General features: G+C 40.1%; 2 protein-coding genes and 1 pseudogene across 2 annotated transcripts; all 3 read right to left on the reverse strand.

The window, feature by feature from the left end:
• Window positions 1–983: 983 nt before the first annotated feature.
• Window positions 984–1,648, reverse strand: LOC148104090 (uncharacterized). The gene has a single exon (XM_087835464.1). It carries the CDS (start codon window positions 1,590–1,592, stop codon window positions 984–986), a length of 609 nt encoding a protein of 202 aa, XP_087691590.1. The 5' UTR covers window positions 1,593–1,648.
• Window positions 1,649–6,119: 4,471 nt separating this feature from the next.
• LOC102782630 (serine protease 27-like) lies at window positions 6,120–11,039 on the reverse strand. Its single transcript, XM_087835469.1, has 6 exons — window positions 10,982–11,039; window positions 10,268–10,288; window positions 9,579–9,741; window positions 8,896–9,158; window positions 7,894–8,042; window positions 6,120–6,709 (listed from the first exon to the last, which is right to left on the reverse strand). The coding sequence occupies exons 1-6, from the start codon at window positions 11,037–11,039 to the stop codon at window positions 6,374–6,376; spliced, it is 990 nt and encodes a 329-aa protein (XP_087691595.1). The 3' UTR covers window positions 6,120–6,373.
• A 28-nt stretch (window positions 11,040–11,067) lies between these two features.
• LOC148104091 (uncharacterized) lies at window positions 11,068–24,915 on the reverse strand (annotated as a pseudogene).
• Between the last annotated feature and the right edge of the window lie 1,697 nt (window positions 24,916–26,612).

The raw sequence follows: 26,612 nt of genomic DNA on the forward strand, positions 1-26,612 counted from the left end.
CTGTCAGTCAGCCTGCTGTGGCTACAACTGTAGCTTGCCTTCACCAGTGTGTGAATGAATAGTGGAATTGTAAAGCGCTTTGAGGGTCTCGAAAAGCGCTATATAAATGCAATCCATTATTATTATTATTATTATTATTATTATTATTATTATTACTACTACTACTTTGAGGTGATAGTATACCTGCTGCTCAGTCTATGGCATTTTGGGACCAATCAATCAATCAATCAATCAATCAAAGCTTTATTCGCCACATGCAGGTTGCCCTGCAGTGAAATGGGAGCCAATAGAGCTCCCCCCCCCCCCCGACCTTACACACATAACACAGACATTACATGGGGATACAAGTCGGAGACCGGTAGCGTTACAGAAAAAAAAACACTGAATGTACACAACATCGGGAAAGTACTAGAGGAAAAAAACAGACCTCTACTCATGCTGTGCTTCCATGGTAGGACAGCACGAGAACAGGAAACAAAAAAACTCCTCTGCACAAAAAAGCACACAAATGTCCACAGTACAACATTGTGAAGACATAACAAGCCACAGGGTTGGGTGGGGGGTGAGGAGTAATACAAATCGAACACAGCAGCCGCCCTGCACAGCACTATCACCCCAGCGCGGCACAAAGACCCACCGTGTTCCCTCACAGGAAACAAGCTTCGAAGGCGTTGGAAAGGGAGGGGGGATGAGTGAGTGCTTATCAGTGTAAGTGTGTGTGTGTGCGTGTCCATAGTTCAGCTGAGACAGTGTCCTTCTCCCTATCAGGCTAAGTAAACAGTCCTCCAGCCAATCCAGGTGGCCTTGCATGGGATGGGAGAATAGTCATCACACAGTCGTTATCAGGGAGTGTTTGTCCGGCTTCAGCCTTGGGCCTTCAGCTTTGGGCCTGCAGCTGGCGCCGTGGTGGTGTCTGCATTATGATTCCGAATTTGTTGATTTGTTTTCATGCGAGCAGCTCATGAGAATTTAAAGCTGTTCATTTAACACTCAGATGCTGGTCTCTCGATCTCCCGTTGGAGAGCCGCGAGCCTCCCCATGATGGTATCAAACTTCTGTTCCGTGGTGTTGTCATTCTTTTGATTCTGAGACCCCACAACTGCAGTGAGCCGTTCTGTGATGTGATCCAACTTCCGCTCAAGGGTCTCATTTTGAGCAGGGCCCTCTCTGATGTATCCCACCATACGCTCAATGGTGTTGTTTTGAGCCTTCACAGCAGCTGTAAGCGTCTCCAAGGTGTTAACCATGCTGAGTTCATTGTGAGAGGTCGCGCCTCGTCCCGTCGCTTCGATTCCAGCGGGCAGCCTTGGGGGGGTTTGAACAGCCGGTTCCGCTCTCTCAATTCTCCGATAAGTCAGGGCCATGCCAGCTCCGATCAGCAAGAACCCTGTTATCATGGTTCCGAATAGGTAGATATCTTCAGCTTCCTCGATCGACAGTCCCGCCAGGCACATGACCCTCCAGTTCTGCCACCCGTCCATCGTGTATCCGGCAGGGAAAGTCCCTCCAGGGCACTCGGGCTCTCCCAAGCCTAGACTTCTCGTTGAGAAAAGGGTGTCAATAGCATTCAGAGACCAGTTGATCAAATCCATAATTCTCTTTTAGGTTTTAGAGAACGACAGTGAGAGACTGTTCGAGGAAAATAATGCACATGAGACAAGACAAGGACACAAGAGGCTAAGCAGGGAAGATAAGGGGAAGGAGGAGAGGAGAAAAGTGCGACCGCCTTCGCTGAGAGCCAAAGAGAAAGTCACTGGTTTCTGTTTAGCTTTTTCTCTTTCTCTTTCAAAAATGGCGGTTTTCATTACTGTTAAGGAGTCACTCTCATGACTCATCGACCTACACCACTGACTGGCCTATCAGTGACACGCAGTCTGTTGACATCACATTTACGTATCGATTTCCCTTGGAAATCAGCTTCAAAAAATCAGTTCAAAAAAGCGCCCCTCTGACAGCCAAACCCATCTGTTCTCTGATTGGATTGTTACATTTGTGATTGACATGACATTGACCAATCAGATGAACGGAAGAAAAATAGGGTCAAAATTGGTACTTGTAACTTGCAGGGTTTTTTTTTGGCTAAGTCCACACACAAATTCTTTTTACACATACAAAACTAATTTACAAGTACAAAATATTTATGACCACATTTTGAGCCCATACTCCTTTCCTGTGCTGAATCGTAAGCATAGGCGAATCACTCAGGACTCACTCACCCCCTCCCTCCTGGCGCACAGCTTCTTCTTCTTCTTGGTTGGCAACCAATGTTAAGGCGCATTACCGCCCCCTGGCTCACAGCTCAGTGGACATTTAGATGAGAAAATATATATTTAACACATTTAAGGAAAATACTAATAAAATAAAAATAAACAAAATAAATGTTTATTCAGCAATTTTGATAGGAAATTGCTTAATTTTAGAAATGCTTTTGCTCTTTTTTGCTCTATAAAATAGTTGTTTTCTTTTAGAATCATTCATCTTAGCAGTAGGATTTACATGAAAAGAGAAACAAATTAAGTTTGAGTGAAAATTTACATTTTTTGCACTCTATGGTCAACTGACTCAGTGAATCAAATGACTCAAAAAACCCGATTCACTTTGGTGAGTGACTCATTAAAACTCAATTCAGTAAAAATAATCAAATTTACCATCACTAGATTCCGGTCACACTCACAGAAGGCCTTCAAAATAAAGGTAAGCAGAGCCTGTTTTCTATCAACGAAATCTGCAAAATTGGGCATATAACAAATTAAATGTGAGCGGTGAGTGGTTGAAGTTCTCTCAGTCAAAATTGAATAGAAGTTGAATCAAAATTAATAAAGTGTTCACGTGATAAAATACATGTACAAAGTTGGAACAAGTTTTTCTAAGGGTTAAAAGATATCAAAGGGTAAAAGAAAAAGGCAATTAGTTCCCGGTACAAGCAACTTTAAAACATCTCCAAGATGAGGCTAGAAGTTGCAGTATGTTGCACCTAAATTCCACATTTAATTCAAAAGAACCTATGCAGCGTGGTACGGAAGAGGATTAGGGCCACTGGAAAAAGTGGGCACCTCTTTTTTTTTCCTCAGATTTTTTTTCTAGTGGCTAAGAGAGCTTCTCTCTAACTAATCCTAAGTGTTAGGATGTGTGAAACTGGCAGTTGTCACTTTTGTAAAGGCAATTTGAGTGCCAAAAGGTTCCGAAAGGCAACACATGTGATGTGATATCATCCAGATGATATTGATATTGATTGATGTTGACGCTAAATCACATACTGTATCTGAACAGCATGGCTTCATAACAGGAGAATCCAGCAGCTTAACTAGCCTGATGGGAATTCAGGCTCTTTTAAGAAAGTCAGTTCTTATGGCTTGACTCACGAAAAAGAGCTCTATTGGCTCCCAAGCAGCTTTTCAAATTTTTGGATTCTTGATGTAAAATTACAGTGGGGCAAAAAAGTATTTAGTCAGCCACCGATTGTGCAAGTTCCCCCACTTAAAATGATGACAGAGGTCAGTAATTTGCACCAGAGGTACACTTCAACTGTGAGAGACAGAATGTGAAAAAAAAATCCATGAATTCACATGGTAGGATTTGTAAAGAATTTATTCGTAAATCAGGGTGGAAAATAAGTATTTGGTCACCTCAAACAAGGAAAATCCCTGGCTCTCACAGACCTGTAACGTCTTCTGTAAGAAGCTTTTCTGTCCCCCACTCGTTACCTGTATGAATGGCACCTGTTTGACCTCATCACCTGTATAAAAGACACCTGTCCACAGCCTCAACCAGTCAGACTCCAAACTCCGCCATGGCCAAGACCAAAGAGCTTTCGAAGGACACCAGGAAAAGAATTGTAGACCTGCACCAGACTGGGAAGAGTGAATCTACAATAGGCAAGCAGCTTGGTGTGAAAAAATCAACTGTGGGAGCAATCATCAGAAAATGGAAGACATACAAGACCACTGATAATCTCCCTCGATCTGGGGCTCCACGCAAGATCTCATCCCGTGGGGTCAAAATGATCATGAGAACGGTGAGCAAAGATCCCAGAACCACACGGGGGGACCTGGTGAATGACCTGCAGAGAGCTGGGACCAAAGTAACAAAGGTCACCATCAGTAACACACTACAACGGCAGGGAATCAAATCCCGCAGTGCCAGACGTGTTCCGCTGCTGAAGCCAGTGCATGTCCAGGCCCGTCTGAAGTTTGCCAGAGAGCACATGGATGATACAGCAGAGGATTGGGAGAATGTCATGTGGTCAGATGAAACCAAAGTAGAACTTTTTTGGTATAAACTCAACTCGTCGTGTTTGGAGGAAGAAGAATACTGAGTTGCATCCCAAGAACACCATACCTACTGTGAAGCATGGGGGTGGAAACATCATGCTATGGGGCTGTTTTTCTGCCAAGGGGACAGGACGACTGATCCGTGTTAAGGACAGAATGAATGGGGCCAAGTATCGTGAGATTTTGAGCCAAAACCTCCTTCCATCAGTGAGAACTTTGAAGATGAAACGAGGCTGGGTCTTCCAACATGACAATGATCCAAAACACACCGCCCGGGCAACAAAGGAGTGGCTCCGTAAGAAGCATTTGAAAGTCCTGGAGTGGCCTAGCCAGTCTCCAGACCTCAACCCCATAGAAAATCTGTGGCGGGAGTTGAAAGTCCGTGTTGCTCGGCGACAGCCCCAAAACATCACTGCTCTTGAGAAGATCTGCATGGAGGAATGGGCCAAAATACCAGCTACTGTGTGTGCAAACCTGGTAAAGACCTATAGTAAACGTTTGACCTCTGTTATTGGCAACAAAGGTTATGTTACAAAGTATTGAGTTGTATTTTTGTTATTGACCAAATACTTATTTTCCACCCTGATTGACGAATAAATTCTTTAAAAACCCTACCATGTGAATTCATGGATTTTTTTTTCACATTCTGTCTCTCACAGTTGAAGTGTACCTCTGGTGCAAATTACTGACCTCTGTCATCATTTTAAGTGGGGGAACTTGCACAATCGGGTGAAGCATGTCTGCCCTTTGGTTTCACAAGTGCCGAGGTAGGTCTCCCCTGCAGAATTGCTTTTCCCTTCGTCGGGAGCAGCGCTGGGCTGTTTAAATCACAGACAAACAGTATCCCACATTCTTGATTTTTAGTTCACAAACACTTGTTGTAATGACTAACTACTCCTGACATTTTGGAGATGTTTGCTCTTTATACAATAAAGTTACAGTGGGATATAAATAATATCAGGCTGATCCTGCCGCAATTTGTTCCCCCAGTTCAAGTCACAGACAAACAGCATCCTACAGTTGCTTATGTTTTTAAACCCATTTTGCACAGAGAGGCATTTTTTGAAAAATGTATTGACAGCAATGTTGAATATTATTACACAGGAAAAAAAACAACTACATGTAAAATAATTACACCGTGACGCCTCTGCCTTTCTAAATGGAGGGACATTAACTGCGTGTGTATGTAAGCGTGTAAAAACTGAAGATACTCAGATTAACAGTATTTTGTCTCTATCTGCCATTCTGCAATTCATCTCATGTAAACAATAACCTGGCGCACAGCGTGACGTGAAAAAAAGGCACATACCTTTGATGTTGCGTGACTCCTCGTCCACACGTAAACGCAAAAAATGAGTTTTAAAAAATCTCAGTTTTCGTTGATTCCAAACGCCGTTTACGTGTGGACGAAACAGCTGCGTTTTCAAAAATACCTGTGTAGGTGTGGACATAGCGTAAAAGAGTTAGTAGTTTATTTTATTACTACCTGTCATTTATTGCAGATTACTTGTATTTGCTTAATTGTTTACTAAATGTTTGAGGTGTGAATGAAACCGCAATGGAGCAAAATGTGGGTGTGTGTGGTTGGAGGATGTGTTTGTGCGTGCGCATGCGAGAAGGGTGTGTGTGTGTGTGTGGGGGGGGGGGGGGCGCGGGGGGGGGGGGCGCGAACATTTTTCTTGTAAAACAAAGGGGAGCCTAGCAAAAAAAGTTTGGGAACCACTGCTTTAATCATTAAAATGTCTTAAATGATTAAAATGAAGTAAGACAAAGTAAAGCAATTCACAATATTTTAGACAGTAGAGATAGGTAAACATGTTACATTTTCAGATAAAAGTTATTCTGTGTTATAATGTCTAATATGCTCACTGACTCAACTATTTTTTAGTATTTACCATTACTTTCATACCTAGTGCTTCATTTATAAAAAAAATTAAATTGTGTATTCTCAAATACTCAAATCCTAAATTGGGTAAGTTGAAACTGAAGCTTCCCCATAAATCTATTAGAATAAAAAGCGTAGCCTTCACCTCTAGGTTATAAAGTTTCATAAAGAAAAATTATTTCAAGCTTCAATGCTGGACTTGAGTAAATGTGATGAGTTAAATTCCACCACTTCCAACAAACACTTGGAGCAACACAACAAGAACACAGAGAGAGGTGAAGTGAGTGAAGTGGATCAGGTTTTCACCACTGTCAAACACACTGTCATCTATCGGACAAGTGAAGTCTAAATCACTATCAGTGCCTGGCGAGGTGAAGGTAACAAAGCCTGGTGATTTGCCGGTGACGGTGTCGCTGATCCATTTCTGGTACTGGGACACACGAGTGTAGATCCCAGGTCTCATAGGCTTAGCACAGCCATCACCAAAGCTCACAACTCCACTTTGGACCCAGACTGATTCTTTCTTTGTCATAAGTGGTCCCCCGGAGTCTCCCTGTAAAAAGAAATTGATAAAAGTTCAGACAGATAGGCGTCCTGTAGAGGTCCTGACTTGTCTCAGTAAGATCAATCCTGGTGAAGTATGGATCGTGTCAACATGAAACAGATTATTTGCATGTCTGAGTAAGAGGCCATGATGCAGTAATGTAACAACAGTGTTGGGGAGTAACGGAATACATGTACCGCCGTTACGTATTTAAAATACAAAATATGAGTAACTGTATTCCGTTACAGTTACCGTTTAAAAAGGTGGTATTTAGAATACAGTTACTTTGTTGGAATAAATGGATTACACGGTACTTCCCTGTTTCATATTGTGGCGGGTCAGGCCTGTTTGGGTTTTGTTTGACAGCTACGTTCCGTTGTTCCAGGTGGCAGCGTTACGGTTGCCATGGTTACAGGGTGACGCTCTCTCTCTGCGTGTTTCCTGGGTGAGAGAGGCCTTTTTGTTGTTGTTGTGCTAAGCTAATAGGCAGAATGCTACAGGTATAGCTCTAACGAATGTAGCATCATAGGCAGTCTAGTCCGTGCTGCAGGGAGAATGGACTGCCATACGTTATGTGTCTGTGAGCGAGGGAGGGAGAAAAAGGAAAAGTACGAGCTGGAAGCATGCAAATATAATAATAACCACTGCAGCCAAGAAGAGTGCCTGACCAGCCCAGTTGTAAGTAAGCTATTAAGACATAACTGTACACCGTGTTCGTGTTTTCCTCCAAAAACACGAACACGAATCTCTCGCTAGCAAAGTTGACCCAGACAACAAAGTAAAGCTAGTTTTCGGCTACAACACGAACCCACCGTATTAGTCAGAGGTCCGGTTACTACGGTTTGGAGCCGCGGACCTTCAGTAACAGTAATAAATCACAGCAATAGTACATTCACATAGTTGTAAACAGCATGATAATATATTAAGTAATCCAAAGTATTCAGAATACGTTACTCTCATTGAGTAACGTAACGGAATACGTTACAGAATACATTTTGGGGCATGTATTCTGTATTCTGTAATGGAATACATTTTAAAAGTAACCTTCCCAACACTGTGTAACAAGTAGTGTAACAAATGATTTCTACATGAATTAATGAAGTAACATGATGCATTACTTCCTTAAAAAGTAACTAGCAGCATTTGTTGAATTAACATCCCACTCTATCTTGAAAACAAACAGTGGGTGTTACCTGACATGAATCCTTCCCTCCAGCTTTTAACCCAGCACAGATCATGTTCTCTGTGATCTCACTGAAGTCTTGATAGTAGCATTTGCACTCGTTGTTTCCCACTATTGGTACATTCACCTCCTGCAGGATGTTGGAAAGTGAACCATTACCTAATTGGAAAAAATTCAAATGCAAGAGCTTTTATTAAAGAAGCCAGCACCATCTTCTTCTCCCTCCACTGTGGATCATCTGCCTCAGTCTCATGCTATTCTTAGCATTCTTTCTTGCTATGTCCTCCTCTACACCCATGAGGCTCTTTTGTGGTCTTGCTCTTTTCTCTCCTGCGTGGCAGCTCCATATTCAATACCCTTTGTCCAACATGTTCCCTCTTGTGCACCTCTTCTCCACTGCATAAACCATATGTCTAACTATGTCTCCAAACTGCTCAACCTGAGCTGTCCCTCTGATGGTCTCATGAATGAAATTCAAAACATCTTTAGCTCAGTATGTCTATGAAGGTTCTCAGTCATCCAGGTCATCATAGTCTAAGGAACGTGGAAAGACAAGCGTCTGGACTTCTTTAAGTTGCTTGAAGAGGTTTCACCTCTCATCTGAGAAGCTTCTTCGGTTCATGGGTCAAATGATTGAGAGTCCCAGATTTAAGCCTTGTGGGAGTAACCCCCCAAGAGTGTCCCCCCTTGGCTCATGTGATTAGATAGAGGATCATTAGGGGGTCCATTGTCCCTCTTGGGGGGACACTGCCACAGGGCTTAAATTTGGGAATCTCCACCATTTGACCCTAGAACTGAAGAAGCTTTTCGGATGAGAGTTGAAACGTCTTCAAGCCACTTAAAGGAGTCCAGATGCTTTTCTTTCCAAGCTCCTTAGACATCTTTAGCTCAACTTCATGCCTTCTTGTTAAAGCCACCATCTCCAAACCGTACATCATACTAAGCGTCACTATTTCTTTTGAACCTTGATAAAGTAAGTAAAGTAAAATAAACAAAATTTTTTGTAACTTACTTTCCGTAGTACCAAAACCAGTGACCCAGCTGCTGGTCCCATTGTAGAAAGTGCTGTTTTCTGAGGCTAAACAGATGGGTTGAATGTAGTCTGTGAAATTCACCGGAGCTGACAGCTTCAGGAGGCATATGTCGTTCTCAATTGTTAAAAGGTTGTAGTCGGGATGGCAAACAATGTTTTTAAGTGTCCGTGTCACCTCATTTGGGTTTAAACCTGACTGGCTGTGGCGACCCAGATGGACCTTTGTGAAGGAGAGTTCAAGACTTGACAAAACGGAAAAAAATATATAGTTATTTTCATAGCGTCTTATGTTGACCATTATAACAGTCACCTTAGTAACAATCGCAGTAATATATATATATATTTCCAGTTGATGGAAAGTTTCTCATCTCGCTGTGATTTAATGTGCTATTTATTTAGAGTCAAATCAAAGCAACAGCAACAGTTTCTTCAAGGCCTTTATACATGTTAGTATTAGCCATCAGTCATTAGAACCAAAAAAATAGCTTAAAAAAAGGGACCACATGATAACCAGACAAGTGCAACATTATCCATTTTCTTACAAATCACAAGTCTAAAACCCCCCCCAGAACTTTCTGAAGTCAGGAAACAGTGCTAACTCCTGCAACACCATGCAGAAACATTATTATTACTAAAAATGGAAACTTACAATGGTGACTTACAATGAACTGCAGTGAGCGGCCGTCAACACCCACTGGTCGGTGATGAGGGACCCTCCACAGGTTAAACTGCCAAAAATGGATAAAGCTACTTGCCAGGGCCAACTTCCTGGGGGTGCATCTTGACCTCCTACAATTCTGCTATTTTTTGCAGCCATGCCGCATGCTGATAAATAAAAATGGATGCAAGTTAAATGGTGAGTACGCTGATAAGCCACAATAAAAACCACTTACTGGTAAAGCAAAGAGCATTCCTTATTGTTTTAGGTGTAATGTTTGGCAATTTATCTGCCATGTTGTTTTTGATTGTGTCTGCCTGCAAGGGCCTTTACTAAGAAAGATGCAAAGATTCTTAAAACATGCTGATTATACAACAAACTCCACTGACTGTAAGTCAACTTTCAAACCTCCCCCCAAAATATGTTGCCATTGTACCCTGTCCTTGCCGTAAAACCAATATGTTTAGTCATTGTTCATAGTTTCATAACTTTGGCATTTAATATTTAACTTAACAAAAAGTGTATTCAAGGGTGTGGACTGTAGGATTAATGTCAAATGAAAAAGACTCAGAGCACTCCTTTGTTGCTGAAACAAATGGTAGGAGTATCGTCTATCGTCTATTATAGAGGAGGAAATAATCATTTTGAAACCTGAAGCTTGCAGAATGTGTAAAATTGTTCTTGGATGCTTACCGGGCTGCTGTGAATGAGCATCTGAAAATTGAAACAGCGATAACTAGTTAAAACAGTGTATTGCACATCACGATTTACTTTTGTCAGCATGGATCAGAGAGAGGGGAAACAAATATGTAAAAACTGAAATTGAACCTGCTCACAGAATTTTAGGAAAAGTGAGTGATTTAAAACATAACTAAACTAAAACTGTCCTTCCAGGAAATTTAAAAGTATTTTTTCCAATAGCAAATTAAATTTATTATCTTATACTATATTATGTTATATTACATCTTATGATATTGCCCATGTATTTTAAAAATTCAATTTCTAATATCATTGTCTGCTAACAATTCACTTTTATTTATTTATTCAACAGCAAATAAATCAAAGATTTTTTCATTTGCACCTGTGCCAGTATCGTCTCTTCCCTTATAAACATTGGTTTTTATTAGGTTACTGAATTTAGCTCTGCTGAACACGTGCTAAACACATAGTTGCCAGTTTATTGATGAATAAATTGGAAATATCTATGTAAAATAACACAATGTGACTTTCCTGTCCTACAGCAATTTACAGGGAATATGCCAAGTGAGCCCTTTAATAGTAACCTGGCAGAAAAAAATGTGACTAATGTTTAATGTTTTGTATCTCTGTATTAATCTTTCCGCTCTTCTTATAAGCTATAGCCCATAAGAAAATAGTGTAGTACTGCAAATAAAATCAATTTCTCACCTTTGCACAAGAGAGCGACGATCACAGAGAAACAGCACACAAACTGTTGGAGAGACATTGTTAAGTACACCGGTTTTAATTTGACTTCAAGTATTAAATATGGAAATCCTGGTGAGCTCCACCCACAAGCTCATGCCTCCACACTTGTCCTTGCCCTCACTGACCACTGGACCTACATAAGCAACAAAAGACAAGGAACCAGGTCAAACAAGTTGGGCTTGATGCTGTTGTGGAAGTATCCATTTAACAAAGCCTGCAGACAAACGGTGAGTGGAAGCTAACCTCCTTTAATCAAAAAAGAACAAAAATCCAAGCTTGGTGAGAGGAGCCATTGCGGGAAGAATGACTAGCAGAGTCTCTCCTGAAACCAGCAAAGCCCTGGGTTTAGATGCCTTCTACAGAAACAAAAGGCAGTACAGTTCTGTTTTCACACATTTAGTCTTTCCCCAAAGAAAAGTTCACACTCTCTTGTTACCTAACACAGTGTTGAAGAGACAAAAGACTCTTGCTGTGGAATTGTCTGCTTCCCTCCAACTTGAGATAAAATCACCCAGCTGTTTAAAGGCATGAATAAGGTGTGAGACATTGAGACATGCTAAAACCCAGTGGCACCAAAGCATTATACAATAAATAATAAGGCGTTTACATGAGAACAAAGTTCATATTCAAAAGATGAATGGATGAGTGAACATGAATGAAAAAATGACCCAGATTATTTTCCTGAGAAACACTTCCATCAACCATCAGGTGTGAATATGAGACCGTATCTATGTCACGACATGGAAAATCTATGGAGATAAAACATTAACTAAACTATAAAACCAAGGTAATGTTTTAATTATGACATTATTATTAAATACTTTGATTATTTTTAGGTATGATTATTTCATTTTCTCATTTGAAAAGCTGCATATTGTAGATACATGATCAATAAAATGAACTATTTCTTCTGTCAAAAGGAAGGACTTACTGTAACATACGACTGTTGTTATGACGTGCTTTTTCAGGACTTAAGAAATGGCCTTGGATTTAGTCTAAATATTTGATGTTACATTATATAACCACTTTGATGCAAACTAATTTGTCTATTCTTGTGTGATGTCATGAATAGACTTTCTGAAAAAAATAATCTCAAATGCATTGCCATTCTGCAAAAGGAAAAACAAATAATATGATGTATGTTTGAAATGTCACGCCCATTTAAAGAGTAGATGTATTGAGTCTTCATTCGTCCACAGCTGGCCCTGAACAGAATGTAATGTCTGTGAAGGTTCTCAGTCATCCAGGTCATTGTAGTCAAAGGAGCTTGCAAAGAAAAGCGTCTGGACTTCTTTAAGTTGCTTGAAGATGTTTCACCTCTCATCAGAGAAGCTTCTTCAGTTCTAAGGTCAAATGATGGGGAGTCCCAGATTTAAACCTAGTGGGAGTATCCCAGTCACATCCTGGGCCATCTGACCTCAGGAATTCACATGATAAGGTGGGGCTAGGTTTCACAATGAGCGCACCCGAAACTCTGGCTGATTGGGACCCACACCCAGTTTCACACCTTGGCTCAGGCGATTAGAGGATCATCAGGGGGTCCTTTTGTCCCTCTGTGGGGGGAAACTCCCACTGCAAGCTCCTTTGACAACAGAATGTAATCAGTTATTAGATCACATCCAAAAATCTTCATTGGTATTGGGTTGGGAAGGCAGTGATGAGCTGATGTTGGTGATATATAGACTTCAGTTATATAGTTTCTCCCATCTTTAAGCTGACCACTCAAAAGTTCAAAACACCTGACTTTCTGGATGACCTCTAATTTTCTTCTTCTAAATTCAGATCAAACTGAGGTTATTGTATTTGATCCTAAAAATCGTAGAAATATGGTATCTAACCAGATTCTTACTGTAGATGACCAAGACATGTCCTTCATCGCACATATTAAACAAATATGTAAGACTGCGTTCTTCCATTTGCGCAACATCTCTAAAATTAGAAATATCCTGTCTCAGAGTGACGCTGAAAAACTAGTTTATGCATTTATTACTTCCAGGCTGGACTACTGTAATTCATTGTTATCAGGATGTCCTAAAACTCACTGAAAAGCCTTCAGTTAATCCAAAATGCTGCAGCAAGAGTAGTGACAGGGACTAGACAGAGAGAGCAGATTTCCCGTTTTGGCTTCCCTTCATTGAATTAAAAATTCTGCTCCTCACATACAAGGTCTTAAATAATCAGGCCCCATCTTATCTCAATGACCTTGTAGTACCATATCACTCTATTAGAGCACCTCCTGTTTCTGGTCAGTGACAACTCATACTTTTCAACTATCCTTTTTCTCACTCTCTCGCGCTTACAGACACATAACGGGTATGGGAGTAAGTCACTTTCATCAGCCCTTGTTGACCATTATAAAGAATGCAGATATTTGCCATTTGCCACACTGACTTCACTTTTCAGACCTGGAAAACGTTTTCCATCTTTAGATAATCTCTCCGGTTGGTGCCTGTCTTCTGGATGTCTCATTTGCAATTTTTCTGCTAACTTAATCACCAGGTTTTGTTCTGTGAAAATGCTGTATGTCAAAAAATAAGAAAGAATACAAAAGAATATGGCAGAAATAAATTGTATTTTTAAATTGCATGTTTTAATCATCAAAAGTATCAAGATACCAAAACAAGATTTGAATAGAATTTAACCAAATTGGGAACATACCACTTATATGCCCATATGTAACATGATAACATTTAAAGGGAATTACAAAATTACATTTTAAATGTATTAATTCAAATTTGCCAGGCTGTACTTTTAAATCATTACTGAAGTCATGAAAATACATCAGATAAAGATTAGCAAACCACTGTAATTGAGAAACAGGAAATAAGAAATTGTTGCCATTTTCAGATTTTTAAAGAAATATTTCATGTCCGAATATTTAAACCGTCCACTTCTTCTTCTCTTATGGTATCAACAGTAAGTCTAATTTCTACTAATAACTGTTTCTCTTCTATTTGTGAAGTGCCCAGAAACTTAAGCTGTCCCATAGATCTATTGGAGTAATAGTAATTGTTTCAAGTTAGTACTTAAGTACAGGACTTGTAAATGTGTTGAGTTACATTCCACCACTTCCAACAAACACTTGGAGCAACACAACAAGAAAACAGAGAGAGGTGAAGTGAGTGAAGTGGATCAGGTTTTCACCACTGCAAAACAAACTGTCACTGTCACATGGGGTGCTAAAGGGTGGGAAATCGGTAGGAGCAGTGGTTGAGATTGATGTGGGGCAGGTGAAGAATAAGTCATAGTCAAAGCCCGGGGAGGTGTAGGTAACAAAGCCTGGTGGTGTTCCGGTCACGGTGGCACTGATCCAGTTTTGGTACTGGGACACACGAGTGTAGACTCCTGTTCTACTAGGTAGGGTGCAGCCATCACCAAAACTCAGAACTCCACTCTGGATCCAGATACCCATATTATTTTTTGTCACAAGTGGTACCCCCGAGTCTCCCTGTGAAAAATGTGTAAGTTCTTAAAACAGACTTAGATCAGTTGAACATCTCATGGAACTTAATTTCTACTAAATGCATAAAATGGTTCTGGAGCTGTTCGTGTTAACCGTCAATCAGACACACTTAACTTTTACTGATTAGTTATAGTATCATCCAACACTCTCACCTTCACATGATTAAATCGTTTTTAGTCACTGACAGAGAGTATCACAAATTTTTTTCAAGGTATTTGGTTTATAAAAGAAATTAAATAAATCTAAGTGAAATGATGTATGAATAAATGAACTTCGTACTCACTCACTCGTGCTCAGTGTGGACTCGACTCTACTCAGTTTTGGTCATTTTGTCGTACAGTTGAGCACTACCTGCATTGGGTCATTATAGCAATGGGGCCAAAAGTCCAGTGACATCATTTGTATACATCACGACCAAAAAACAACCAAAACACAACAATGGAGTATGGGAAGCTCATCTTGCAACCGGAAAGTTGGCAGTTCGATCCCCTGCTCTGTTTGTCTCGGTCGTTGTGCCCTTGGGCAAGAGACTTCACCTATCGCCTACTGGTGTTGGCCAGAGGGGCCGATGGCGCGATATGGCAGCCTCGCTTCTGTCAGTCAGCCTGCTGTGGCTACAACTGTAGCTTGCCTTCACCAGTGTGTGAATGAATAGTGGAATTGTAAAGCGCTTTGAGGGTCTCGAAAAGCGCTATATAAATGCAATCCATTATTATTATTATTATTATTATTATTATTATCATTATTACTACTACTACTTTGAGGTGATAGTATACCTGCTGCTCAGTCTATGGCATTTTGTCAGACTCAGGGACCAATCAATCAATCAATCAATCAATCAATCAAAGCTTTATTCGCCACATGCAGGTCCTTCTCCCTATCAGGCTAAGTAAACAGTCCTCCAGCCAATCCAGGTGGCCTTGCATGGGATGGGAGAATAGTCATCACACAGTCGTTATCAGGGAGTGTTTGTCCGGCTTCAGCCTTGGGCCTGCAGCTGGCGCCGTGGTGGTGTCCGCATTATGATTCCGAATTTGTTGATTTGTTTTCATGCGAGCAGCTCATGAGAATTTAAAGCTGTTCATTTAACACTCAGATGCTGGTCTCTCAATCTCCCGTTGGAGAGCCGCGAGCCTCTCCATGATGGTATCAAACTTCTGATCCATGGTGTTGTCATTCTTTTGATTCTGAGACCTCACAACTGCAGTGAGCCGTTCTGTGATGTGATCCAACTTCCGCTCAAGGGTCTCATTTTGAGCAGGGCCCTCTCTGATGTATCCCACCATACGCTCAATGGTGTTGTTTTGAGCCTTCACAGCAGCTGTAAGCGTCTCCAAGGTGTTAACCATGCTGCGTTCATTGTGAGAGGTCGCGCCTCGTCCCGTCGCTTCAATTCCAGCGGGCAGCCTTGGGGGGGGTTTGAACAGCCGGTTCCGCTCTCTCAATTCTCCGATAAGTCAGGGCCAAGCCAGCTCCGATCAGCAAGAACCCTGTTATCATGGTTCCGAATAGGTAGATATCTTCAGCGTCCTCGATCGACAGTCCCGCCAGGCACATGACCCTCCAGTTCTGCCACCCGTCCATCGTGTATCCGGCAGGGAAAGTCCCTCCAGGGCACTCGGGCTCTCCTGAGCCCAGACTTCTCATTGAGAAGAGGGTGTCAATAGCATTCAGAGACCAGTTGATCAAATCCATAATTCTCTTTTAGGTTTTAGAGAACGACAGTGAGAGACTGTTTGAGGGAAAGTAATGCACATGAGACAAGACAAAGACACAAGAGGCTAAGCAGGGAAGATAAGGGGAAGGAGGAGAGGAGAAAAGTGCGACTGCCTTCGCTGAGAGCCAAAGAGAAAGTCACTGGTTTCTGTTTAGCTTTTTCTCTTTCTCTTTCAAAAATGGCGGTTTTCATTACTGTTAAGGAGTCACTCTCATGACTCATCGACCTACACCACTGACTGGCCTATCAGTGACATGCAGTCTGTTGACATCACATTTACGTATCGATTTCCCTTGGAAATCAGCTTCAAAAAATCAGTTCAAAAAAGCGCCCCTCTGACAGCCAAACCCATCTGTTCTCTGATTGGATTGTTACATTTGTGATTGACATGACATTGACCAATCAGATGAACGGAAGAAAAATAGGGTCAAAATTGGTACTTGTAACTTGCAGGGGTTTTTTTTTGGCTAAGTCCACACACAAATCTTTTTTACACATACAAATCTTTTTTACGCACACACAAATTCTTTTTACACATACAAAACTAATTTACAAGTACAAAATATTTATGACCACATTTTGAGCCCATACTCCTTTCCTGTGCTGAATCGTAAGCATAGGCGAATCACTCAGGACTCACTAACCCCCTCCCTCCTGGCTCACAGCTTCTTCTTCTTCTTGGTTGGCAACCAATGTTAAGGCGCATTACCGCCCCCTGGCTCACAGCTCAGTGGACATTTAGATGAGAAAATATATATTTGACACATTTAAGGAAAATACTAATAAAATAAAAATAAACAAAATAAATGTTTATTCAGCAATTTTGATAGGAAATTGCTTAATTTTAGAAATGCTTTTGCTCTTTTTTGCTCTATAAAATAGTTGTTTTCTTTTAGAATCATTCATCTTAGCAGTAGGATTTACATGAAAAGAGAAACAAATTAAGTTTGAGTGAAAATTTACATTTTTTGCACTCTATGGTCAACTGACTCAGTGAATCAAATGACTCAAAAAACCCGATTCACTTTGGTGAGTGACTCATTAAAACTCAATTCAGTAAAAATATTCAAATTTACCATCACTAGATTCCGGTCACGCTCACAGAAGGCCTTCAAAATAAAGGTAAGCAGAGCCTGTTTTCTATCAACGAAATCTGCAAAATTGGGCATATAACAAATTAAATGTGAGCGGTGAGTGGTTGAAGTTCTCTCAGTCAAAATTGAATAGAAGTTGAATCAAAATTAATAAAGTGTTCACGTGATAAAATACATGTACAAAGTTGGAACAAGTTTTTCTAAGGGTTAAAAGATATCAAAGGGTAAAAGAAAAAGGCAATTAGTTCCCGGTACAAGCAACTTTAAAACATCTCCAAGATGAGGCTAGAAGTTGCAGTATGTTGCACCTAAATTCCACATTTAATTCAAAAGAACCTATGCAGCGTGGTACGGAAGAGGATTAGGGCCACTCTTTTTTTTCCTGAATTCTGAGATTAAAGTCAGAATTCTGACTTTTTTCTCAGATTTTTTTTCCAGTGGCTAAGAGAGCTTCTCTCTAACTAATCCTAAGTGTTAGGATGTGTGAAACTGGCAGTTGTCACTTTTGTAAAGGCAATATGAGTGCCAAAAGGTTCCGAAAGGCAACACATGTGATGTGATATCATCCAGATGATATTGATATTGATTGATGTTGACGCTAAATCACATACTGCATCTGAACAGCATGGCTTCATAACAGGAGAATCCAACAGCATAACTAGCCTGATGGGAATTCAGGCTCTTTTAAGAAAGTCAGTTCTTATGGCTTGACTCACGAAAAAGAGCTCTATTGGCTCCCAAGCAGCTTTTCAAATTTTTGGATTCTTGATGTAAAATTATGTGTATAATGAATAATGTATGGCATATACATTGTAATAAATGTTTATTATTTATATGGCTTAGTATACTCAGCATTTAACAAAAAATACATTTTAGAATAGCAAAAAAGATACCCATTTCAATTTGACAAGATCCAGTGTTTCATTGGAATGACATGTTAACATTTCATCTAATTTCTTTAGATCTTTATATCATGATATATATTAGTGAAAACTCTTAATTTGTAAAGTAACTACAAACTCAAGCTCTAAGCTCCTCTAAGTTAAATTTCTAGTTAAAATTTGGAGTTAAATTCCTCCACTTCAAACAAGCACATGGAGCAACACAACAAGAACACAGAATGAAGTGAAGTGAGTGAAGTGGATCAAGTTTTTACCACTGCAAAACAAATCATCACATAAGGTGGTAGAGGGAGGAAAAGTGAAAGGAGGGTCATCTGTGGGGAAAGTGAAAGGAGTGTCATCTGTGGGGAAAGTTGTAGGAATAGCTGATGTTGGGCAGATGAAGTCTAAATCACTGTCAGGGCCCAGAGAGGTGTAGGTTACAAAGCCTGGTGGCGTCCCACTGACGGTGTTGTTGACCCACTTCTGGTACTGGGACACATGAGCGTAGACTCGAGGCTTCATAGGTTCAGCGCAGCAATAACTAAAACTCACAACTCCACTCTGAACCCAGACTAAGTCTTTCTTTGTCACAAGGGGTCCTCCCGAGTCTCCCTGTGAAAATTTTGTAAAAGGTTTTTAAGACGGATAGGTATTAATAAAATCTGGTCCTCTGTTGGGATAAACATCTTTTGGATCTTAAATGCATAAAATGACGCCTGAGTTGTTTTCATCATAAGTTAATCAGACACATGTGGTTTTATAAACCAGGTCTGTAACATAATGATTCATAATTCATAATATCTTCCAATGTTAAATATGATAGAAAAAAAATCTAAAGTGTCCTATGAAGACAAAACATTGGATTGAAAGTGACATATGACCGGCAGAAAAATTGCATTAATTATGAACTTACTGATTAGCTACAGTAACACTGCTAATTATAATTTATTTTGAAGCCAGTTTAGATTTAGATCATTGGTGCAGGCCAACAAGCTAAATCCTTTTAGTAACATGATATCAACATAACATGACATCATGGACAGAAATTTTTTTTTGAAAATGAAACTGATTAATAATAAATAAGATTGAAGAAATCAAGACCGATCTTAATTTAAAATATCAGTAAATATGGATAGAACAACAGAGAAACCATAATCCAAAGTTTTGCTAACAACAATATAAAATCTTCATGGTTGTCAATAGGCCCTTATATTACAAATAGAAAAAAAGTTGGTGGTCACCTGACATGAATCCTTCCCTCCCTCTTTCAGCCCAGCACAGATCATGTTCTCTGTAATCTCAGCAAAGCATTTACACTCGTTGTTTCCCACTATAGGGACATTCACCTCCTGCAGAGTCTCTGGGAAGGAACTGTCACCTAATTCAGAAATTTGAAAATTAAGCCTTTTTCACTTTTTCACTAACACTATTAATTTTCTTTCTTTTAACTTACCAGTTGTATCTCCAAAGCCAGTGACCCAGCTGCTGGTCCCATTGTAGAAAGTGCTGTTTTCAGATGCTAGGCAGATCGGCTGAATGTAGTCTGTGAATTCCACAGGAGTAGATAGCTTTACGAGACAAATGTCATTGTCTTTTGTCGAGGCGTTGTACTCAGGATGGCAGATGATATCTTCCAACGTCCGATCCACTTGATTCTGGACCGGAAAGATAGTTGTGGCCTAGATACACGATTGTGCTGTTGCGATCAGAACTTGGAGGGGGAAAAATAAGTTATGTTTAAGCCATTTTTATGTTGATTATTATTTTTGTTACCACAAATCAGACCAGTAAGAGATGATGATCACAGTGTCACTGAATATTTTTATTAAAAAAATCTGTATGTCCATTGTAGTCGACCAAAAAGAATTTCATGAGTGAGCGTTTCCTATTTATCCATTTAAAGGCTTTCTTCTTTGGTTTGTGTGTAAATTATTATTCTTACAGATCTATTAGGGTTTGTTTTTTTTATTAGTTTTGGGTAAAGCCTGGTTAGCAGAATCCCTATTTAAAGTCTTTAACATGAGCTAAGCTAATGGTCTGCTGCCTGTCACTTCACATTTGATGGAAAGACATTTCATGTGTTTCTCATCTGACTCTGGCTGCTATTCAGTGTAGTCACAACTAGATCACAACATTACGATCAGAACACATTCATGTTTACATTATGCAGATATATGTTACTACCAACTGTAAAATGGATCTCAGTAGCGTCATTAATATCAAACTGTAAACTTTGAATGTTAACTCACGGTGTAATGCAGCGAGCAGCTGGCAGTACCCACTAGTCAGTGATCAGGGATCCTCCACACAAACTTTCATCAATGAATAAAGTTGCCTGCCATGGCCAACTTCCTGGGGATGCATTTTCACCTCCCACAATTCTGCTGTTTTTCACAGCCCTGCTGCACTCTGACAGAAAAAGAAAAGAAAAGAGTTAAACACTGAGGGTACCGCCCTACATTAGGATTGGCTCCTCTTTTGCGTTTACATGTGGACGAGGAATACAGAGTTCGTCACGCAACGTCAAAGATATGTGCCTCGTCACGCTGTGCGCTACATTATTGTTTACATGAGATGAATTTCTACAATGGCAAATAGAGACAAAATACTGTTACTGTTAATCTTACTATTTGCAGTTTTTACACACTTACATATACACACGCAGTTACTGTCACTCCAAGGCAGAGGCGTCATGCTGTAATTATTTTACGTCTAGTTGTGTTTTTTCCTGTGTAATAATATTCAACATTACTATCAATGCATTTTTCAAAAAATGCCTCTCTGTGCAAAATGGGTTCAAAAACATAAACAGCTGTGAGATACTGTTTGTCCGTGATTTGGACCAGGAGATCAAATTAAGCAGGATCAGCCTGATATTATTTGTATCCCACTAGAATGTGGGATACAAATAATATCCCACTAGAAAAAGCTAACTACTCCAAAATTTCAGGAGTAGTTAGTCATTATAAGAAGTGTTTGTGAACTAAAAATCAAGAATGTGGGATACTGTTTGTCTGTGATGTGGAGAGCCCAGCGGGTGCTCCCAGAAAACCAAGTCTGCAGGGGAGACCTACTTTGGCACTTGTGCAGGTGAAGCCAAAGGGAAGATATGCTTCACCATATTTTCTAGTCTTTGGCTTTGAAGGAAGTTGATTTGGAAACATATTTTGCGATGCTTCCTCTCCTGCTTTGCGCTTGTGTGGGAGCCCCATCATAAACCTGTCCATTATAGTAGCAGTGTCCAAGCATTCTAGTATTTAACCCTGACTTTGTATTAATCAGACGCCGATGGAGACATGGAGTCGACAGGCATTGGTCTATTTTGCTGAATTACTCCACGAATACATTTTTAAAGGATTTTACCCTAAACAAAGTGCCTCCCGTATTTATATTCCAATGGTAGGGTATGAACTGGACACAAACATCATGAAAGCATGGATCTATCCTGCCTTGCATCATTGGTTCAGGCTGCTAGTGATGCAATGGTGTTCGGGATGTTTTCTGGTTTCTCGAACATGACAGTAAGTTCACTGCACTCAAATGGCCTCCACAGTCACCAAATCTCAACCCAACAGAACACCTTTGGCATGTGGTGGAAGCATAGAGTCACATCAAGCATGTTCAACTGATAAAGCTGCAGCAACTGTGTGATGTACATCAACATGGACCAAACTCTCTGAGGAATGTTTCTTGCACCTTGAGGAATCTGTGCGATTAAGAATTAGGGCCGTTCTGAAGGCAAAAGGAGGTGAAATCTAATAATTCATTAAGTATATTTTAATTAAATGGCCTTTACGTTTATGATTTTGTCAATATGAAGGTCATCTATAATATAGACCTGTAGAAGTAACACATGTAATACTTAGTATTCTCTTAGTAACTCTTAGTAATACATGCAGTAGGGTATTTGCAGACAAATATATCGGCTATGTGTGATGGCTTTGACCACAATGGAACTCTTGGTGAATGTATTGCAACATATTGCTGATTTTCTTTCATTAACAGTATCATTTCCTCTCAAAATTAACATATCACACCATTTAAAATGTGCTTGTTTTCACAATTCTTTCATAAGCGTTGAAGAGATTTTTTTTTCTTGTTGAAACACATGAGGGCAGTGTTGTTTATCGTCTTTATGTACAGTATAGCTTAGTGGAGTAAACAAAAAAGAATAAAGTTGAAGCTTATCAAATTTATAAAATTGGTCTTGGATGCTTACCAGGCTGCTGAGAATGTCCATCTGAAAAGTGGAAAACAAAGATAAAAATGTTATGTATTATAGATCACGACTGGCATTTTTGAGCTGAAAGTAAATATGTGAAAGTTCAACTTAGATTTATGGTGTTGCTCATTATTCCAACTTCCAGAAATGTTTACTTACAGAAAACATTATGGAAAAAACGGGTGCAGATAAGAGTTAATGTAGTTTTTAATTTTACATATATTTAAATTCAGTGTCTGATTTAATTTCCAGAGTTGATTTGTTCATTTGTGTTTAAATTTAATTAGTCTAAATTAATCAGAACTCAAACTAAGACCATTCTTTATTTTATTTTTTTTATTTATTTTTTCCAACTTCACAAAGTTTTTTTTTTTTCAAATTGTAGACGACATTTTTATATTTAGGTTAGTAAAATGCCTTTTCACATCTAGTTTTACTTTTTAATTTAGTTTCATTTAACTTATAATAATGTTGGTTGGTAATGCTGATCATCCAACCAGAACATTTTAAATTAAAACTGAAATTTACCAAAATAACTGGTTTGCTCTTGTCATTCACACTAGTTCTGCCCTGCCAGTCTACGCATACTGTTAATGATATAAACATTAGTTTCAACATTATAACAAGTGTTCAAATAATATTGTAGATATGCCACACATTTTACATAAATACAACACTGGTTTACTGTTATTCACTAGTTATTAAAAATTATTAACCGCAAACAAAGTCTCAATGAAAATCTAACTTTGAAGTTATCCATTATTAACATAACTTAGGGTTAAATATGTTACTGAATTTAGCACTATTTTAACTGTACTGATTTTCCACTCGTGGATATGCATTAAAGTTTCAAAGAAAAGGCAAAAACCTAAAGAATCCCAAGTAACTAATCTCATTTTAACGTATCACTGGTTTGATATTTAAATGATAATAGAAAACAAAACTAAAAGAAACACAGTTGGTTGCAAGGAATATGGTGACGATCAAAACTAACCGTGCCTTGATCTAGGTCAGGGGTCGGCAATCTGCGGCTCCGGAGCCACATGCGGCTCTTTTGTCCTTATACTGCGGCTCCGGGTGGTTTGGGAAAATAAATTAGAAGTATTTAGCTGAAGTGTATTTTATTTGTGTTTAGTTCTTTTTTTTAACTTGTAGTTCTAAATTGGAAGATTATTGTGATATTGAAATATAAAAATAAAATTGTATTTCGCTCAAAATAAGCATCACACTTGCGGAAGCCGGTATACCCGCCGAAACGCCATGCATTTATCGAGACTTTCAACCCCAGGTAGGCCAATTATGGATCTTCGGATCCACATTACGTCAGCAGCCACCACCATGAACCATGTTAAAAACAAACACCACTCACGCTTCATAGATGACAGCTTACAGTCCTGCGTGAAGATGAAAGTGACTTCGTTGCAGATGCTGTGCGCAGAGGTTCAGGAGCAGAAGTTCCATTGTAAACATATCACGGCAGACCCGACGATGTTTCCATGAACATGCTTTTCAGCATCTCTTTATTGACCACTTTTAACACACGGTTGCTGTACGCATACAGCCGGCTGTAGCTTTTCAGCTCACAGCCCGACACACACCAACACAACAGCAGAGAGAGCACAGACTTTAAGGTGGCGAGGCATGATTACGGGTGCCGCTCAGGTGCGTCCGACTCCCCTGCAGCGGCACTGCAGACCACGCCCCGCCACACATTAACCAGGTAAAATACATATTTAGGCAGAATTATGCAAATATCTATTTTTCAGCAGCATAGTGCTTTTTTTCCCAATTATTTTTTAAAAGTCAGGTCAAGGCTCCAAAAGCCCAAAGGCGATATAAGGGTGGCGGCTCACAACAGTTTTTGTTTGCTGGATCATTTTAGTTCAGCTGGGTGTCTTTCCTTTTGTTATATTTCTTTAAGAGTTCAAAATGTGTTAATTACATAAATAAAATGTAATTTTCTCTGTAGCACTTCATGGATTTAATAAGCAACACACTTTAGTTGTTCACACAAAGCATAAAGGAAAAAATCAATATATGCAGTGTTATCTTCATTTTAGACGTCAAAAAGTATTTGCGGCTCCCAGTGTTTTCTTTTGCGTGGAAACCAGGTCCAAGTGGCTCTTTGGGTGTTAAAGGTTGCAGACCCCTGATCTAGGTGATATTTTCTTTTGTGACCCACTCCTGTTGATGTTGCATTTTCATTTTATTTAGAACCATTTTGATCACCTTTCCCATCTTGCAGCAACTTACTAGTATGATGCCAGTTGGGCTGATAAGTGATAAAGTCTGCTTTTGTTTTTGTGATTATTGTTTTACTCTGCCCATTCTTTGTTTAAGCTAGGTAATAAGAAAAATGTGCAGTAATTCATATAAATGTCAGTCTTCCTCATCTTTGCATAAGAGAATGATGATCACAGAGAAACAGAACATCCGTGGAAGAACCATTGTTAACTACACCTGACTTTGACTTCATCTACTACATATACCTGCTCAGCTCCACCCACAGGATCATGTGACCTAAGATGGCCTTTGCCAAGACAATTAAAATGAAAATCTACAGCTGTTTTTGCTTTGTTGTTTTATAGACACCTCAATCACCACACATATATGATCACCACAAACACACACACATTCACATTTGTTCAGTGTCAGCTGTGACGCCATTTATAACGCCGTTCTTGAAATTATGCAGGGCACTCCTCATGGTTCCCTCATCCAATTACTTTTAACTCCTTTCACCCAATCAAGGAAGAAAGAAGTGCAGACCACACTAATTCATCACAGATTCGCCTTGCTGCCTTTTCGGTACCAATGCTTGTCCCAGTATTCACTTGTATTATAATCCTACTATGCATTTTGATGTGATCAAGCAAACAAACGACAGAATGTTTTACGTCTTACATCTTAGCAATTAGATTCTGCCATCATGCACTACCGTTTCGTGCTAGTTCTGTTTACTTTTCTCTTCTTTTGTCTCCACTTTTTCCACCCATATTTGGAGGCCCTGCAGCTTCGTGACAGAGACCCGACATCCCAAGTAAGCTGAGGATGAAGAGACGGGGGTGTTGTTGCTGGAAAAGGAGACGTTATGTAATCATTGGAAATATGAGATCGCTCCCTAATAAGATTGAGGAACTAATGACCCGGTCACAGAGCGAGTACGGGCAGTGTAGCATTACGATGCTAACAGAGTCCTGGCTAACACCTGCCTGGTTTCCAGCTGCTGCTGGTTCACAGGACGAGAGACAGCAGTGAGAGGAAAGGAGGGGGACTGGCAGTGTTTGTTAAATGACAGATGGTGTAACCATGGGTACATCGCTATGAAAGAACAGCTCTGCAACAGATACATTGAGGTGTTAGCTGTTAGCATGCAGGGAGGCAGTCTGTGACTCTCTGTGGTCAGCAGACTGCAAACCCAATCTCTGAGAGCCCTATTTATAATATCAGGGGACTATAATGACACATCGCTTGACTCCACACTGTCGACCTTCCAACCATACATACATTGGGTAGACAGGTCAGCTTTAAAGAAAAACAGTAAAATGTACAACAGAGTAGGGGAGTCGAGGAGAAAAATGATAACTCTACTCAGACTGAACTGTATTTGTATAGCGCTTTACTAGTCCCTAAGGACCCCAAAGCGCTTTACACACACATTCACACACTGGTGATGGCAAGCTACATTGTACCCACAGCCACCCTGGGGCGCACTGACAGATGCGAGGCGCCACCGGGCCCTCTGACCACCACCAGTAAGCAACGGGTGAAGTGTCTTGCCCAAGGACACAACGACCGAGACTGTCCAAGCCGGGGCTCGAACCGGCAACCTTTCGATTACAAGGCAAACTCCCAACTCTTGAGCCACGATTGCCCGTACAACCTTGATCGCCCGAACTCTGTACGTGCATGCATGTGTGTATGTGTCCTGTGTTCAGCTTGACAGAGTGACCTTCCAACCAGTAAAGTGTAAGTCAACAGTCCGCAGCCAATGCAGGTGACCTTGGGAGGATATGGGCATAGAGAGTCATAACACAGTCTCATGATCAAGAATCGGGCTCTCCTGAACCCAGGCTTCTCGTTGAGAAGGGGGGACCAATTGCGTTGAGGGACCAGTTAATCAAATCAATATTCTTTAGGTTTTAGAGAACAAGACTGAGAGACTCTCTGAGGATTCAAGTTAGATGAGACTAGACAAGAGAAGCCAAGCAG

This window comes from Neolamprologus brichardi, chromosome 3 (assembly GCF_056152115.1).
Source record: "Neolamprologus brichardi isolate AB-2024 chromosome 3, ASM5615211v1, whole genome shotgun sequence".
NCBI classification, from domain to species: domain Eukaryota; kingdom Metazoa; phylum Chordata; class Actinopteri; order Cichliformes; family Cichlidae; genus Neolamprologus; species Neolamprologus brichardi.